This window comes from Heptranchias perlo, unplaced genomic scaffold, assembly GCF_035084215.1.
Source record: "Heptranchias perlo isolate sHepPer1 unplaced genomic scaffold, sHepPer1.hap1 HAP1_SCAFFOLD_258, whole genome shotgun sequence".
NCBI classification, from domain to species: domain Eukaryota; kingdom Metazoa; phylum Chordata; class Chondrichthyes; order Hexanchiformes; family Hexanchidae; genus Heptranchias; species Heptranchias perlo.
The window spans coordinates 328,175-345,929 of NW_027139270.1; the positions used below are offsets into that span (position 1 = coordinate 328,175).

The 17,755-nt window shown below is 50.4% G+C and overlaps 1 protein-coding gene across 2 annotated transcripts in view; it reads left to right on the forward strand.

Annotated features, from left to right (window-relative positions):
* Positions 1–17,755, forward strand: part of LOC137310523 (disintegrin and metalloproteinase domain-containing protein 33-like) — a 382,320-nt gene that overhangs the window by 327,464 nt on the left and 37,101 nt on the right. For both annotated transcript variants that reach the window (XM_067978293.1, XM_067978294.1), the window contains exon 22: positions 3,126–3,286. In XM_067978293.1, the coding sequence (XP_067834394.1) occupies positions 3,126–3,286 (161 nt within the window). The remainder of the gene's footprint in view (positions 1–3,125; positions 3,287–17,755) is intronic.

The window sequence follows — 17,755 nt, forward strand, 5'->3', positions numbered from 1 at the left end:
TATGGAACGGGCCGTATAGATTTAAAGAGGTGGTGAATGGAGAGAACGGGCAGTATAGATTTAAAGAGGTGGTGAATGTATAGAACGGGCCGTATAGATTTAAAGAGGTGAATGTATAGAACGGGCAGTATAGATTTAAAGAGGTGAATGTATAGAACGGGCAGTATAGATTTAAAGAGGTGGTGAATGTATAGAACGGGCAGTATAGATTTAAAGAGGTGAATGTATAGAACGGGCAGTATAGATTTAAAGAGGTGGTGAATGTATAGAACGGACAGTATACATTTAAAGAGGTGAATGTATAGAACGGGCAGTATAGATTTAAAGAGGTGGTGAATGTATAGAACGGACAGTATACATTTAAAGAGGTGAATGTATAGAACGGGCAGTATAGATTTAAAGAGGTGGTGAATGTATGGAACGGGCAGTATAGATTTAAAGAGGTGAATGTATAGAACGGGCAGTATAGATTTAAAGAGGTGGTGAATGTATAGAACGGGCAGTATAGATTTAAAGAGGTGAATGTATAGAACGGGCAGTATAGATTTAAAGAGGTGGTGAATGTATGGAACGGGCAGTATAGATTTAAAGAGGTGGTGAATGTATAGAACGGGCAGTATAGATTTACAGAGGTGAATGTATAGAACGGGCCATATAGATTTAAAGAGGTGGTGAATGTATAGAACGGGCAGTATAGATTTAAAGAGGTGAATGTATAGAACGGGCCGTATAGATTTAAAGAGGTGGTGAATGTATAGAACGGGCAGTATAGATTTAAAGAGGTGGTGAATGTATAGAACGGGCAGTATAGATTTAAAGAGGTGGTGAATGTATAGAACGGGCAGTATAGATTTAAAGAGGTGAATGTATAGAACGGGCAGTATAGATTTAAAGAGGTGGTGAATGGAGAGAACGGGCAGTATAGATTTAAAGAGGTGAATGTATAGAACGGGCAGTATAGATTTAAAGAGGTGGTGAATGTATGGAACGGGCAGTATAGATTTAAAGAGGTGGTGAATGTATAGAACGGGCAGTATAGATTTACAGAGGTGAATGTATAGAACGGGCCATATAGATTTAAAGAGGTGGTGAATGTATAGAACGGGCAGTATAGATTTAAAGAGGTGAATGTATAGAACGGGCCGTATAGATTTAAAGAGGTGGTGAATGTATAGAACGGGCAGTATAGATTTAAAGAGGTGGTGAATGTATAGAACGGGCAGTATAGATTTAAAGAGGTGGTGAATGTATAGAACGGGCAGTATAGATTTAAAGAGGTGAATGTATAGAACGGGCAGTATAGATTTAAAGAGGTGGTGAATGGAGAGAACGGGCAGTATAGATTTAAAGAGGTGGTGAATGTATAGAACGGGCAGTATAGATTTAAAGAGGTGAATGTATAGAACGGGCAGTATAGATTTAAAGAGGTGGTGAATGTATAGAACGGGCAGTATAGATTTAAAGAGGTGAATGTATAGAACGGGCCGTATAGATTTAAAGAGGTGGTGAATGTATAGAACGGGCAGTATAGATTTAAAGAGGTGAATGTATAGAACGGGCAGTATAGATTTAAAGAGGTGGTGAATGTATAGAACGGGCAGTATAGATTTAAAGAGGTGAATGTATAGAACGGGCAGTATAGATTTAAAGAGGTGGTGAATGTATGGAACGGGCAGTATAGATTTAAAGAGGTGGTGAATGTATGGAATGGGCCGTATAGATTTAAAGAGGTGGTGAATGTATAGAACGGGCCGTATAGATTTAAAGAGGTGAATGTATAGAACGGGCAGTATAGATTTAAAGAGGTGAATGTATAGAACGGGCAGTATAGATTTAAAGAGGTGGTGAATGTATAGAATGGGCAGTATAGATTTAAAGAGGTGAATGTATAGAACGGGCAGTATAGATTTAAAGAGGTGGTGAATGTATAGAACGGGCTGTATAGATTTAAAGAGGTGGTGAATGTATGGAACGGGCAGTATAGATTTAAAGAGGTGGTGAATGTATAGAACGGGCAGTATAGATTTAAAGAGGTGGTGAATGTATGGAACGGGCAGTATAGATTTAAAGAGGTGAATGTATAGAACGGGCAGTATAGATTTAAAGAGGTGGTGAATGTATAGAACGGGCAGTATAGATTTAAAGAGGTGAATGTATAGAACGGGCAGTATAGATTTAAAGAGGTGAATGTATAGAACGGGCAGTATAGATTTAAAGAGGTGAATGTATAGAACGGGCCGTATAGATTTAAAGAGGTGAATGTATAGAACGGGCAGTATAGATTTAAAGAGGTGGTGAATGTATGGAACGGGCCGTATAGATTTAAAGAGGTGAATGTATAGAACGGGCAGTATAGATTTAAAGAGGTGAATGTATAGAACGGGCAGTATAGATTTAAAGAGGTGAATGTATAGAACGGGCAGTATAGATTTAAAGAGGTGAATGTATAGAACGGGCCGTATAGATTTAAAGAGGTGAATGTATAGAACGGGCCGTATAGATTTAAAGAGGTGAATGTATAGAACGGGCCGTATAGATTTAAAGAGGTGAATGTATAGAACGGGCAGTATAGATTTAAAGAGGTGAATGTATAGAACGGGCAGTATAGATTTAAAGAGGTGAATGTATAGAACGGGCAGTATAGATTCAAAGAGGTGGTGAATGTATGGAACGGGCAGTATAGATTTAAAGAGTATGGAAGTGACTGAGGGTCAATTGCAGAGAAGCTGGAGGGTTTTGGTGAAAGGAGTGAGGGAGGGGCTGGCGGAGACAGCATAGCTCACTTTTCAGTAGTGAGTGCCCCTCCAAGTGCCTTGTTGCCTGTGACGTGCTCTGGGCTGCCCAAGGGCTGTGATAAGGTGCCATATTAATGCAAGTTCTTTCTTTCTGTAGTCTTGGGTTGTTTTGAACATATAGCAGTGGACATTTCCAGTCCTACCTTCCTGTGTACTCATCTGAATCACAGTACTTAGAACCATAGAACCATAGAAAAGATAGGGGGCCATTCGGCCCATTGGGTCTGCGCTGGCTCGAAGAACAACCAGGTGCCCATTCTAATCCCACCTTCCTGTGTACTCACCTGAATCACAGTACTTGTAATAATGTGAAGCATTTCTCTGTTTCAGTGGGTGTCTCAGGAGATTGCACCGCAGCGCCCACTCCCTCTCAAACCCGCGCCTGCTGCAAAGGCCAGTTGGAAGGTGAAGAAGCCTCTCCTGGTGCAGGTTCCTCTGACTGGATTACGACCTGTAGGACCCGCTGTCAGCATCTCACCCTCACCGCCCAGGTTTGTATCAACAGTCACACAGAGTACAGTCCCGCTAATGTACAAACCGTGATACTGTGGCAATAACACAAGAAGTAAGAAATAGGAGCAGGAGTAGGCCATGCAGCCCCTCGAGCCTGCTCGTTGATTGTGAATACAGGAATGGTTGTCCAAGGACCGGCAGTGGCAGGTACTGTCTGACTGGCGGGCAGGGTCCGGTGAGATGACGGTTGCTTTCTGTGATTGTTTTTAATGTGTTCTCGGGATTGTGGGTGATGCTGGCTGGACCATGCTTTACTGCCCAACTGCTCTTGCCCCAGTTCGCCCTTGTGAGGTGGAACAGGCCATCAGAGGGGGCCCAAGGCCTTTTCGGGCCAAAGAGAAACGCATGCAGCTACAGTCTTTAGTTCAGATGGGAGGCATTCTGCCTCTTAATCTGGGTACGGCAGTGGGCTACAGTTCCTTTCAGATCTTATAAAGGTGGGATTCCTGGAGTGGGGTGAGCAATCACACTCTCCCCCATACCAGAAAATGGTGATCACTGGGCAATGGCGATAAGAACATAAGAAATAGGAGCAAGAGTAGGCCATTCGGCCCCTCAAGCCTGCTCCGCCATTCAATCAGATCATGGTCAATCTTCAACCTCAACTCCACTTTCCTGCCCGATCCCCATATCCCTTCGAGTTGCTGCAGGAGTTCCTCCGGGCAGTGTCCTAGGCCCAACCATCTTCAGCTGCTTCATCAATGACGTTCCCTCCATCATAAGGTCAGAAATGGGGATGTTCGCTGATGATTGCACAGTGTTCAGTTCCATTCGCAACCCCTCAGATAATGAAGCAGTCCGTGCCCACATGCAACAAGACCTGGACAACATCCAGGCTTGGGCTGATAAGTGGCAAGTAACATTTGCGCCAGACAAGTGCCAGGCAATGACCATCTCCAACAAGAGAGAGTCTAACCACCTCCCCTTGACATTCAACGGCATTACCATCGCCGAATCCCCCACCATCAACATCCTGGGGGTCACCATTGACCAGAAACTTAACTGGACCAGCCACATAAATACTGTGGCTACAAGAGCAGGTCAGAGGCTGGGTATTCTGCGGCGAGTGACTCACCTCCTGACTCCCCAAAGCCTTTCCACCATGTACAAGGCACAAGTCAGGAGTGTTGTGGGAAAATCACCACTCGGAGTCAGACTTAAAGATTCAACATGCAGTTTATTGGACAAAGCTTTGGGAGAACAGCTGGACACTCCGCAGTGTACGCAGTCACCTTCTCAGCTTCAAAATGGTCGTTGAGCTTCTTTTATACCTTACAAGTACAGACTTTCAGCAGGTTATACATCATTAGCCTTGGTTAGTTACACATTAGCCAATTAGGCCCCCACAGCAACAATTGACCTCCAATCACATTAAAACAACTGTTATCAACTTAAGACAGTCTGGTCTTAGTCGATTCAGTCTGGTTCTGTAGTTTTTATCAGTTCATTGTGCTCAGTCAGCATTTTTTAATGTCTTTTCACAGGGTCCATCTTGTTTAGCAGAGTCCACTTTGTTTAGCAGTACATTAATTTGTTAATCATCATTTGTTATGTTTAAGCTTTAATTATGGTTAGTCTGGTTCGCACAAGGCACATTTCAGTGTGGTCTCGGGGCAGTGACCGCAGCCACACTCACACTAGTCGCCAAAAGGTCATCTTTACCTTTAACCCAACAGCTTAAATTTTACTTTAAACCAACGGCTTAGATTTTACTTTAACAAGGAGTGTGATGGAATACCGTCCACTTGCCTGGATGAGTGCAGCTCCAACAACACTCAAGAAGCTCGACACCATCCAGGACAAAGCAGCCCGCTTGATTGGCACCCCATCCACCACCCTAAACATTCACTCCCTTCACCACCGGCACACTGTGGCTGCAGTGTGCACCATCCACAGGATGCACTGCAGCAACTCGCCAAGGCTTCTTCGACAGCACCTCCCAAACCCGCGACCTCTACCACCTAGAAGTACAAGAGCAGCAGGCACATGGGAACAACACCACCTGCACGTTCCCCTCCAAGTCACACACCATCCCGACTTGGAAATATATCGCCGTTCCTTCATCGTCGCTGGGTCAAAATCCTGGAACTCCCTTCCTAACAGCACTGTGGGAGAACCGTCACCACACGGACTGCAGCGGTTCAAGAAGGCGGCTCACCACCACCTTCTCAAGGGCAATTAGGGATGGGCAATAAATGCTGGCCTTGCCAGCGACGCCCACATCCCATGAACGAATAAAAAAAACCCCTCATTCTTCTAAACTCCAGAGAGTATAGGCCCATTTTACTCAATCTCTCCCAATGAGACAATGAGACAACCCTCTCATCTCAGGAATTAATCTAGTGAACCTTCGATGCACTGCCTCTAAGGCAAGTATATCCTTCCTTCGATAAGGAGACCAAAACTGTACACAGTACTCCAGGTGAGGTCTCACCAAAGCCCCGTACAATTGTAGTAAGACTTCCTTACTCTTGTACTCCAAACCCCTTGCAATAAAGGCCAACATATCATTTGCTTCCCTAATTGCTTGCTGTACCTGCATGTTAACTTTTTACTTTTTGTGTTTCTTGTACGAGGACACCCAAATCCCTCTGAACACCAACATTTAATAGTTTCTCACCATTTAAAAAATATTGTTTTTCTATTCTTCCTACCAAAGTGAATAACCTCACATTTCCCCACATTATACTCCATCTGCCACCTTCTTGCCCACTCACTTAACCTGTCTATATCCCTTTGCAGACTCTTTGTGTCCTCCTCACAGCTTACTTTCCCACCCAGCTTTGTATCATCAGTAAACTTGGATACATTACACTCGGTCCCTTATATAGATTGTAAATAGCTGAGGCCCAAGCACTGATCCCTGTCGTACCCCACTAGTAACAGCCTGACAACCTGAGAATGACCCATTCATTCCTATTCTCTGTTTTCTGTCCGTTAACCATAGAATCATCGAAAGGTTAGAGCACGGAAGGAGGCCATTTGGCCCCTTGAGGCCATGATTGAATCTGCCTCCACCACCCCCTCGGGCAGTGCATTCCAGATCATAACCAATCGCTGTGTGAAAAAGGTTTTTCCTCATGTCACCTTTGGTTCTTTTGCCAATCACCTTAAATCTATGTCCTCTGGTCCTTGACCATTCCGCCAATGGGAACAGTTTCTCTCTATCTACTCATGATTTTGAATACCTCGATCAAATCTCCCCTTAACCTTCTCTGTTCCAAGGAGAACAATCCCAGCTTCTCCAGTCTATCCACATAACTAAAGTCCCTCATCCCTGGAATCATTCTAGTAAATCTCTTCTGCACCCTCTCTAAGGCCTTCACATCCTTCCTAAAGTGAGGTGCCCAGAACTGGACACAATGCTCTAGTTGTGGTCGAACCAGTGTTTTATAAAGGCTCATCATGACTTCCATACTTTTGTACTCTATGCCTCTATTTATAAAGCCCAGGATCCTGTATGCTTTTTTAACCACTTTCTCAACCTGCCCTGCCACCTTCAATGATTTGTGCACATATACCCCCAGATCTCTCTGTTCCTGTACCCCTTTTAGAGTTGTGCCCTCTAGTTTATATTGCCTCTCATCGTTCTTCCTACCAAAATGTATCACTTCGCATTTTTCTGCCTTACATTTCATCTGCCACGTGTCTGCCCATTCCACCAGCCTGTCTATATCCTCTTGAAGTCTATCACTATCCTCCTCACTGTTCACTACACTTCCAAATTTTGAAATTGTGCCCTGTACACCCAAGTCCAAGTCATTAATATATATCAAGAAAAGCAGTGGTCCCAGCACTGACCCAATCCTCTATCCATGCTAATATATTACCCTCAACCCCATATCTTGTGTAACAACCTTTTGTGTGGCACCTTATCGAATGCCTTTAGAAAATCCAAATATACTTCATCCACTGGTTCCCCTTTATCTACCCTTCTAGTTACATCCTCAAAAAACTCTAATAAATTGGTCAAACACGATTTCCCTTTCATAAAACCATGTTGACTCTGCCTAATCATATTATGATTTTCTAAGTGCCCTGTTACCACTTCCTTAATAATGGATTCCAGCATTTTCCTGATGACTGATGTCAGGCTAACTGGCCTGTAATTCCCTGTTTTCTCTCTCCCTCCTTGATTGAATAGCGGGATTACATTTTCTACCTTCCAATCCGCTGGGACCGTTCTAGAATCTAGGGAATTCTGGAAGATCACAACCAATGCATCCACTATCTCTGCAGCCACCTCTTTTAGAACCCTCGGATGTCGGCCATCAGGTCCAGGGGATTTATCAGCTTTTAGTCCCATTAATTCCTCCAGTACTTTTTCTCTACTGATATTAATTACTTTAAGTTCCTCACTCTCATTTACCCCTTGGTTCCCCACTATTTCTGGTACATTTTTTGTGTCTTTACTGTGAAGACAGATACAAAATATTTGTTCAATATCTCTGATTTCCTGATTCCCCATTATAATTTCTCCTCTCTCAGTCTCTAGGGGACCCACGTTTACTTTCTCTAATCTCTTCCTTTTTACATACTGTAGAAGCTCTCACAATCCGTTTTTATATTCTATTTTCTCCCTTTTTATAAATTTTTTGGTTGTCCTTTGCTGGTTTCTAAAACTCTCCCAATCCTCAGGCTCACTACTCTTCTTGGCAACATTATAAGCCTCTTCTTTTAATCTAATACCATCCTTAACTTCTTTATGTAAGGAATCTTACAACACCAGGTTATAGTCCAACAGTTTTATTTGAAAATCACAAGCTTTCGGAGGCTTTCTCCTTCAAAAGCTTCACTCACCTGACGAAGGAGAAAGCCTCCGAAAGCTTGTGATTTTCAAATAAAATTGTTGGATTATAACCTGGTGTTGTAAGATTCCTTACATTTGTCCACCCCAGTCCATCACCGGCATCTCCACATCTTAACTTCTTTAGTTAGTCACGGATGGATCATTTTTCCCGTGGAGTTTTTATTCCTCAATGGAATGTATATTCATTGAGAATTATGAAATATTTCTTTAAATTTTCACCATTGCTTATCTACTGTCATATCCTTTAATCTAATTTCCCAATCTACCTTAACCAACTCACCCCCCATACCTATGTAATTGGCTTTATGACTCTAGTTTTGGACTTAAGTACGTCACTCTCAAACTCAGTGTGAAATTCTATCATATTCTGGTCACTCTTCCCCAGAGGCTCCCTTAGTATGAGATTACGAATTAATCCTTTCTTTTTACACAAGACAAGATCTAAAATAGCCTGTTCCCTGGTTGGTTCCATGACATATTGCTCTAGGAAACCGTCTCGAATACATTCCATGAACTCACCCTCTAATCTCCTTTTGCCAATTTGATTTGTCCAGTCTGTATGAGGATTAAAGTCCCCCATGATTACTGCATTTCCTTTGTTACAAGCTCCTATCATTTCCTATTAATACTCTGTCCAATGGTATTGCCACTATTCGGGGGCCTATAAACTGCTCCCACCAGTGTTTTCTGCCCGTGTTATTTCTAATTTCCACCCAGACTGATTCTACTTCCTGATCTTCTGAGCCGAGATCCTTTCTCACCCTGTCCTTATCTCACCCTTTATTATCAGGGCTACACCCCCTCCCTTTCCATCCTGCCTGTCTTTTCTAAACATCAAGTACCCTGGAATATTTAGTTCCCAACCTTGGTCACTTTGCAACCATGTCTCTGTAATGGCTTTTAGATCAAACCATTTATCTCTATTTGTGCCATTAATTTACCGATCTTGTTACGAATGCTTCCTGCATTCAGATAAAACGCCTTTAATTTTAACTTTTTACTATTTTTTCCTGATTTGACGCTATTCACTGATTCACTATTTCCGTTAAACTCTCTGTCCCTTCCTGTCACACTCGGCTTATCTTTACCCAAATCACTACCCTGCTCTATGGCCTTGACTTTTCTCTTTAGATTTATAAATTTACCCTCGTCTGATCCCTCCCCTTTTTAGTTTAAAGCCCTCTCTACCACTGTGCAGTGGTGATCACTGGGCTGTGGTGATCACTGGGCTGTGGTGATCACTGGGCTGTGGTGATCACTGGACTGTGGTGATCAGTGGGCAGTGGTGATCAGTGGGCAGTGGTGATCACTGGGCAATGGTGATCACTGAGCAATAGTGATCACTGAGCAAATGTGATCTGAGCAATGGTGATCACTGAGCAATGGTGATCTGAGCAATAGTGATCACTGAGCAATAGTGATCACTGAGCAATGGTGATCTGAGCAATAGTGATCACAGCAATAGTGATCACTGAGAAATGGCGATCTGAGCAATAGTGATCACTGAGCAATGGTGACCTGAGCAATAGTGATCACTGCGAAATGGTGATCACTGAGCAATGGTGATCACTGGGCAATGCGGCCACTCCCTGGCCGTCAGCCACTTTGTGCGGGCCAGGGTCATGTGAAGGCCCTAAATAAACCAGCTGGGTTTTTGTAACATTGCAGCACATTTCATGGTCCTTTGTGTTCTGGTGCTAGTCAACGAATTACCAGATTAACTGAATTCAATTTCCCAACTTGCCGTGGTGGGGCTTGAATTCATGAAGTCACGGCCCTGTCCTGGTCACGGCCCTGTCCTGGTCACGGCCCTGTCCTGGTCACGGCTCCGGTCACTGTCCTGGTCACGGCTCCGGTCACTGTCCTGGTCACGGCTCCCGTCACTGTCCTGGTCACTGTCCTGGTCACTGTCCTGGTCACTGTCCTGGTCTCTATCCTGGTCTCTATCCTGGTCACGGTCCTGGTCACTGTCCAGGTCACTGTCCAGGTCACTGTCCAGGTCACTGTCCAGGTCACTGTCCTGGTCACTGTCCAGGTCACTGTCCTGGTCTCTATCCTGGTCACTGTCCTGGTCACGGTCCTGGTCACTGTCCAGGTCACTGTCCAGGTCACTGTCCAGGTCACTGCCCTGGTCACGGCTCTGGTCACGGCCCTGGTCACGGTCCTGGTCACGGCCCTGGTCACTGTCCTGGTCACAGCCCTGGTCACTGTCCTGGTCACGGCTCTGGTCACTGTCCTGGTCACGGCTCTGGTCACGGTCCTGGTCACTGTCCTGGTCACGGCTCTGGTCACTGTCCTGGTCACGGCTCTGGTCACTGTCCTGGTCACGGCCCTCGTCACGGCCCTGGTCACGGCTCTGGTCACTGTCCTGGTCACGGTCCTGGTCACTGTCCTGGTCACTGTCCTGGTCACGGTCCTGGTCACTGTCCTGGTCACTGTCCTGGTCACGGTCCTGGTCACGGTCCTGGTCACTGTCCTGGTCACTGTCCTGGTCACGGTCCTGGTCACGGTCCTGGTCACGGTCCTGGTCACTGTCCTGGTCACTGTCCTGGTCACGGCTCTGGTCACTGTCCTGGTCACTGTCCTGGTCACGGTCCTGGTCACGGCTCTGGTCACTATCCTGGTCAGTGTCCTGGTCACGGCTCTGGTCAGTGTCCTGGTCACGGCTCTGGACATGGCTCTGGTCACTGTCCTGGTCAGTGTCCTGGTCACTGTCCTGGTCCTGGTCACGGCCCTGGTCACGGCCCTGGTCACTGTCCTGGTCACGGCCCTGGTCACTGTCCTGGTCATGGCTCTGGTCACTGTCCTGGTCACGGCTCTGGTCACTGTCCTGGTCACTGTCCTGGTCACGGCTCTGGTCACTGTCCTGGTCACGGCTCTGGTCACTGTCCTGGTCACGGCTCTGGTCACTGTCCTGGTCACGGCCGTCGTCACGGTCCTGGTCACGGCCCTGGTCACGGTCCTGGTCACAGCTCTGGTCACTGTCCTGGTCAGTGTCCTGGTCACGGCTCTGGTCAGTGTCCTGGTCACGGCTCTGGTCACGGCTCTGGTCACTGCCTGGTCAGTGTCCTGGTCAGTGTCCTGGTCATGGCTCTGGTCAGTGTCCTGGTCACTGTCCTGGTCACTGTCCTGGTCACGGCCCTGGTCACGGCCCTGGACACGGCTCTGGTCACTGTCCTGGTCACGGCCCTGGTCACTGTCCTGCTCACGGCTCTGGTCACTGTCCTGCTCACGGCTCTGGTCACTGTCCTGGTCACGGCTCTGGTCACTCTCCTGGTCACGGTCCTGGTCACTGTCCAGGTCACTGTCCTGGTCACTCTCCTGGTCACAGCCCTGGTCACTGTCCTGGTCACTGTCCTGGTCCTGGTCACGGCCCTGACCACTGCCCTGGCCACTGTCCTGGTCATGGCCCTGGTCACGGTCCTGGTCACTGTCCTGGTCACGGCTCTGGTCACGGCCCTGGTCACAGCCCTGGTCACTGTCCTGGTCACTGTCCTGGTCACTGTCCTGGTCACTGTCCTGGTCATGGCCCTGGTCATGGTCCTGGTCACGGCTCTGGTCACTGTCCTGGTCACGGCTCTGGTCACTGTCCTGGACACGGCTCTGGTCACTGTCCTGGTCACTGTCCTGGTCATGGCCCTGGTCACGGTCCTGGTCACGGCCCTGGTCACGGCCCTGGTCATGGCCCTGGTCAGGGCTCTGGTCACTGTCCTGGTCACTGTCCTGGTCACTGTCCTGGTCACGGGTCTGGTCACGGCCCTGGTCACTGTCCTGGTCACTGTCCTGGTCACAGCTCTGGCCACGGCCCTGGTCACGGCCCTGGTCACGGCCCTGGTCACGGCCCTGGTCACGGCTCTGGTCACGGTCCTGGTCACGGCTCTGGTCACGGCCCTGGTCACTGTCCTGGTCACGGCTCTGGTCACTGTACTGGTCACGGCTCTGGTCACGGTCCTGGTCACGGATCTGGTCACTGTCCTGGTCACGGCTCTGGTCACGGTCCTGGTCACGGCTCTGGTCACTGTCCTGGTAACGGTCCTGGTCACGGTCCTGGTCACGGTCCTGGTCACTGTCCTGGTCACTGTCATAGAGTCATAGAGTTATACAGCACGGATAGAGGCCCTTCGGCCCATCGTGTCCGCGCCGGCCATCAGCCCTGTCTAATCTAATCCCATATTCCAGCATTTGGTCCGTAGCCTTGTATGCTATGGCATTTCAAGTGCTCATCCAAATGCTTCTTGAATGTTGTGAGGGTTCCTGCCTCCACAACCCTTTCAGGCAGTGAGTTCCAGACTCCAACCACCCTCTGGGTGAAAAAGTTCTTTCTCAAATCCCCTCTAAACCTCCCGCCTTTTACCTTGAATCTATGTCCCCTTGTTATAGAACCCTCAACGAAGGGAAAAAGCTCCTTAGTATCCATCCTATCTGTGCCCCTCATAATTTTGTACACCTCAATCATGTTCCCCCTCAGCCTCCTCTGCTCCAAGGAAAACAAACCCAATCTTCCCAGTCTCTCTTCATAGCTGAAGCGCTCCAGCCCTGGTAACATCCTGGTGAATCTCCTCTGCACCCTCTCCAAAGCGATCACATCCTTCCTGTAGTGTGGCGACCAGAACTGCACACAGTACTCCAGCTGTGGCCTAACCAGTGTTTTATACAGCTCCATCATAACCTCCTTGCTCTTATATTCTATGCCTCGGCTAATAAAGGCAAGTATCCCATATGCCTTCTTTACCACCTTATCGACCTGTTCCGCCGCCTTCAGGGATCTGTGAACTTGCACACCAAGATCCCTCTGACCCTCTGTCTTGCCTAGGATCCTCCCATTCATTGTGTATTCCCTCCTTGCCTTGTTAGTCCCTCCAAAGTGCATCACCTCGCACTTTTCCGGGTTAAATTCCATTTGCCACTGTTCCGCCCATCTGACCAACCCATCTATATCGTCCTGCAGACTGAGGCTATCCTCCTCGCTATTTACCACCCTACCAATTTTTGTATCATCAGCGAACTTACTGATCATACCTTTTACATTCATATCCAAGTCATTAATGTAGACGGTCCTGGTCACTGTCCTGGTCACGGTCCTGGTCACGGCCCTGGTCACTGCTCTGGTCACTGTCCTGGTCACGGTCCTGGTCACGGCCCTGGTCACTGTCCTGGTCACTGTCCTGGTCACGGCTCTGGTCACTGTCCTGGTCACGGCTCTGGTCACGGCTCTGGTCACGGCCCTGGTCACGGCCCTGGTCACGGCTCTGGTCACTGTCCTGGTCACTGTCCTGGTCACGGCTCTGGTCACTGTCCTGGTCACGGCTCTGGTCACTGTCCTGGTCACGGCTCTGGTCACTGTCCTGGTCACGGCTCTGGTCACTGTCCTGGTCACGGTCCTGGTCACTGTCCTGGTCACGGCACTGGTCACGGCCCTGGTCACTGTCCTGATCACGGCTCTGGTCACTGTCCTGGTCACTGTCCTGGTCACTGTCCTGGTCACGGTCCTGGTCACGGCCCTGGTCACGGCTCTGGTCACTGTCCTGGTCACGGTCCTGGTCACGGCTCTGGTCACTGTCCTGCTCACGGCTCTGGTCACTGTCCTGCTCACGGCTCTGGTCAATGTCCTGGTCACGGCCCTGGTCATGGCCCTGGTCACTGTCCTGGTCACGGCTCTGGTCAATGTCCTGGTCACGGCCCTGGTCACGGCCCTGGTCACGGTCCTGGTCACGGCTCTGGTCACTGTCCTGGTCACTGTCCTGGTCACGGCTCTGGTCACGGCTCTGGTCATGGTCCTGGTCACTGTCCTGGTCACTGTCCTGGTCACGGCTCTGGTCACTGTCCTGGTCACGGTCCTGCTCACTGTCCTGGTCACGGCTCTGGTCACTGTCCTGGTCACTGTCCTGGCCACGGCTCTGGTCACGGTCCTGGTCACTGTCCTGGACACGGTCCTGGTCACGTTCCTGGTCACTGTCCTGGTCACTGTCCTGGTCACGGTCCTGGTCACTGTCCTGGTCACTGTCCTGGTCACGGTCCTGGTCACTGTCCTGGTCACTGTCCTGGTCACTGTCCTGTTCACTGTCCTGGTCACTGTCCTGGTCACGGTCCTGGTCACGGTCCTGGTCACGGTCCTGGTCACTGTCCTGGTCACGGTCCTGGTCACGGTCCTGGTCACTGTCCTGGTCACTGTCCTGGTCACTCTCCAGGTCATGGTCCTGGTCAAGGCTCTGGTCACTGTCCTGGTCAGTGTCCTGGTCACGGCTCTGGTCACTGTGCTGGTCACGGTCCTGGTCACTGTCCTGGTCACTGTCCTGGTCACTGTCCTGGTCCTGGTCACGGCCCTGACCACTGCCCTGGCCACTGTCCTGGTCATGGCCCTGGTCACGGTCCTGGTCACTGTCCTGGTCACGGCTCTGGTCACGGCCCTGGTCACAGCCCTGGTCACTGTCCTGGTCACTGTCCTGGTCACTGTCCTGGTCACTGTCCTGGTCACTGTCCTGGTCATGGCCCTGGTCATGGTCCTGGTCACGGCTCTGGTCACTGTCCTGGTCACGGCTCTGGTCACTGTCCTGGACACGGCTCTGGTCACTGTCCTGGTCACTGTCCTGGTCATGGCCCTGGTCACGGTCCTGGTCACGGCCCTGGTCACGGCCCTGGTCATGGCCCTGGTCAGGGCTCTGGTCACTGTCCTGGTCACTGTCCTGGTCACTGTCCTGGTCACTGTCCTGGTCACTGTCCTGGTCACGGCTCTGGTCACGGCCCTGGTCACTGTCCTGGTCACTGTCCTGGTCACAGCTCTGGCCACTGTCCTGGTCACGGCCCTGGTCACGGCCCTGGTCACGGCCCTGGTCACGGCTCTGGTCACGGTCCTGGTCACGGCTCTGGTCACGGCCCTGGTCACTGTCCTGGTCACGGCTCTGGTCACTGTACTGGTCACGGCTCTGGTCACGGTCCTGGTCACGGATCTGGTCACTGTCCTGGTCACGGCTCTGGTCACGGTCCTGGTCACGGCTCTGGTCACTGTCCTGGTCACGGCTCTGGTCACGGTCCTGGTCACGGCTCTGGTCACTGTCCTGGTAACGGTCCTGGTCACGGTCCTGGTCACGGTCCTGGTCACTGTCCTGGTCACTGTCATAGAGTCATAGAGTTATACAGCACGGATAGAGGCCCTTCGGCCCATCGTGTCCGCGCCGGCCATCAGCCCTGTCTACTCTAATCCCATATTCCAGCATTTGGTCCGTAGCCTTGTATGCTATGGTATTTCAAGTGCTCATCCAAATGCTTCTTGAATGTTGTGAGGGTTCCTGCCTCCACAACCCTTTCAGGCAGTGAGTTCCAGACTCCAACCACCCTCTGGGTGAAAAAGTTCTTTCTCAAATCCCCTCTAAACCTCCCGCCTTTTACCTTGAATCTATGTCCCCTTGTTATAGAACCCTCAACGAAGGGAAAAAGCTCCTTAGTATCCATCCTATCTGTGCCCCTCATAATTTTGTACACCTCAATCATGTTCCCCCTCAGCCTCCTCTGCTCCAAGGAAAACAAACCCAATCTTCCCAGTCTCTCTTCATAGCTGAAGCGCTCCAGCCCTGGTAACATCCTGGTGAATCTCCTCTGCACCCTCTCCAAAGCGATCACATCCTTCCTGTAGTGTGGCGACCAGAACTGCACACAGTACTCCAGCTGTGGCCTAACCAGTGTTTTATACAGCTCCATCATAACCTCCTTGCTCTTATATTCTATGCCTCGGCTAATAAAGGCAAGTATCCCATATGCCTTCTTTACCACCTTATCTACCTGTTCCGCCGCCTTCAGGGATCTGTGAACTTGCACACCAAGATCCCTCTGACCCTCTGTCTTGCCTAGGGTCCTTCCATTCATTGTGTATTCCCTCCTTGCCTTGTTAGTCCCTCCAAAGTGCATCACCTCGCACTTTTCCGGGTTAAATTCCATTTGCCACTGTTCCGCCCATCTGACCAACCCATCTATATCATCCTGCAGACTGAGGCTATCCTCCTCGCTATTTACCACCCTACCAATTTTTCTATCATCAGCGAACTTACTGATCATACCTTTTACATTCATATCCAGGTCATTAATGTAGACGGTCCTGGTCATGGTGCTGGTCACGGCCCTGGTCACTGTCCTGGTCACTGTCCTGGTCACGGCTCTGGTCACTGTCCTGGTCACGGCTCTGGTCACGGCTCTGGTCACGGCCCTGGTCACGGCCCTGGTCACGGCTCTGGTCACTGTCCTGGTCACGGCTCTGGTCACTGTCCTGGTCACGGCTCTGGTCACTGTCCTGGTCACGGCACTGGTCACGGCCCTGGTCACTGTCCTGATCACGGCTCTGGTCAGTGTCCTGGTCAGTGTCCTGGTCACTGTCCTGGTCACTGTCCTGGTCACGGCTCTGGTCACTGTCCTGGTCACGGTCCTGGTCACGGCTCTGGTCACTGTCCTGCTCACGGCTCTGGTCACTGTCCTGCTCACGGCTCTGGTCAATGTCCTGGTCACGGCCCTGGTCATGGCCCTGGTCACTGTCCTGGTCACGGCTCTGGTCAATGTCCTGGTCACGGCCCTGGTCACGGCCCTGGTCACGGCCCTGGTCACGGCCCTGGTCACGGTCCTGGTCACGGCTCTGGTCACTGTCCTGGTCACTGTCCTGGTCACTGTCCTGGTCACTGCCCTGGTCACGGCTCTGGTCACGGCTCTGGTCATGGTCCTGGTCACTGTCCTGGTCACTGTCCTGGTCACGGCTCTGGTCACTGTCCTGGTCACGGTCCTGGTCACTGTCCTGGTCACGGCTCTGGTCACTGTCCTGGTCACTGTCCTGGCCACGGCTCTGGTCACGGTCCTGGTCACTGTCCTGGACACTGTCCTGGTCACGTTCCTGGTCACTGTCCTGGTCACTGTCCTGGTCACGGTCCTGGTCACTGTCCTGGTCACTGTCCTGGTCACGGTCCTGGTCACTGTCCTGGTCACTGTCCTGGTCACTGTCCTGGTCACTGCCCTGGTCACGGTCCTGGTCACTGTCCTGGTCACTGTCCTGGTCACTGTCCTGGTCACTGTCCTGGTCACTGCCCTGGTCACGGTCCTGCTCACGGTCCTGGTCACTGTCCTGGTCACTGTCCTGGTCACGGCTCCGGTCACTGTCCTGGTCACTGTCCTGGTCACTGTCCTGGTCACTGTCCTGGTCACTGTCCTGGTCACTGCCCTGGTCACGGCTCTGGTCATGGTCCTGGTCACTGTCTTGGTCACTGTCTTGGTCACTGTCCTGGTCACTGTCCTGGTCACGGCTCTGGTCACTGTCCTGGTCACGGCCCTGGTCACTGTCCTGGTCAGTGTCCTGGTCACGGCTCTGGTCACTGTGCTGGTCACGGTCCTGGTCACTGTCATGGTCACGGTCCTGGTCACGGCCCTGGTCACTGTCCTGGTCACTGTCCTGGTCACTGTCCTGGTTACTGTCCTGGTCACGGCTCTGGTCAGTGTCCTGGTCAGTGTCCTGGTCACTGTCCTGGTCAGTGTCCTGGTCAGTGTCCTGGTCACGGTCCTGGTCACTGTCCTGGTCACGGTCCTGGTCACGGCTCTGGTCACTGTCCTGGTCATGGTCCTGGTCACGTTCCTGGTCACGGCTCTGGTCACTGTCCTGCTCACGGCT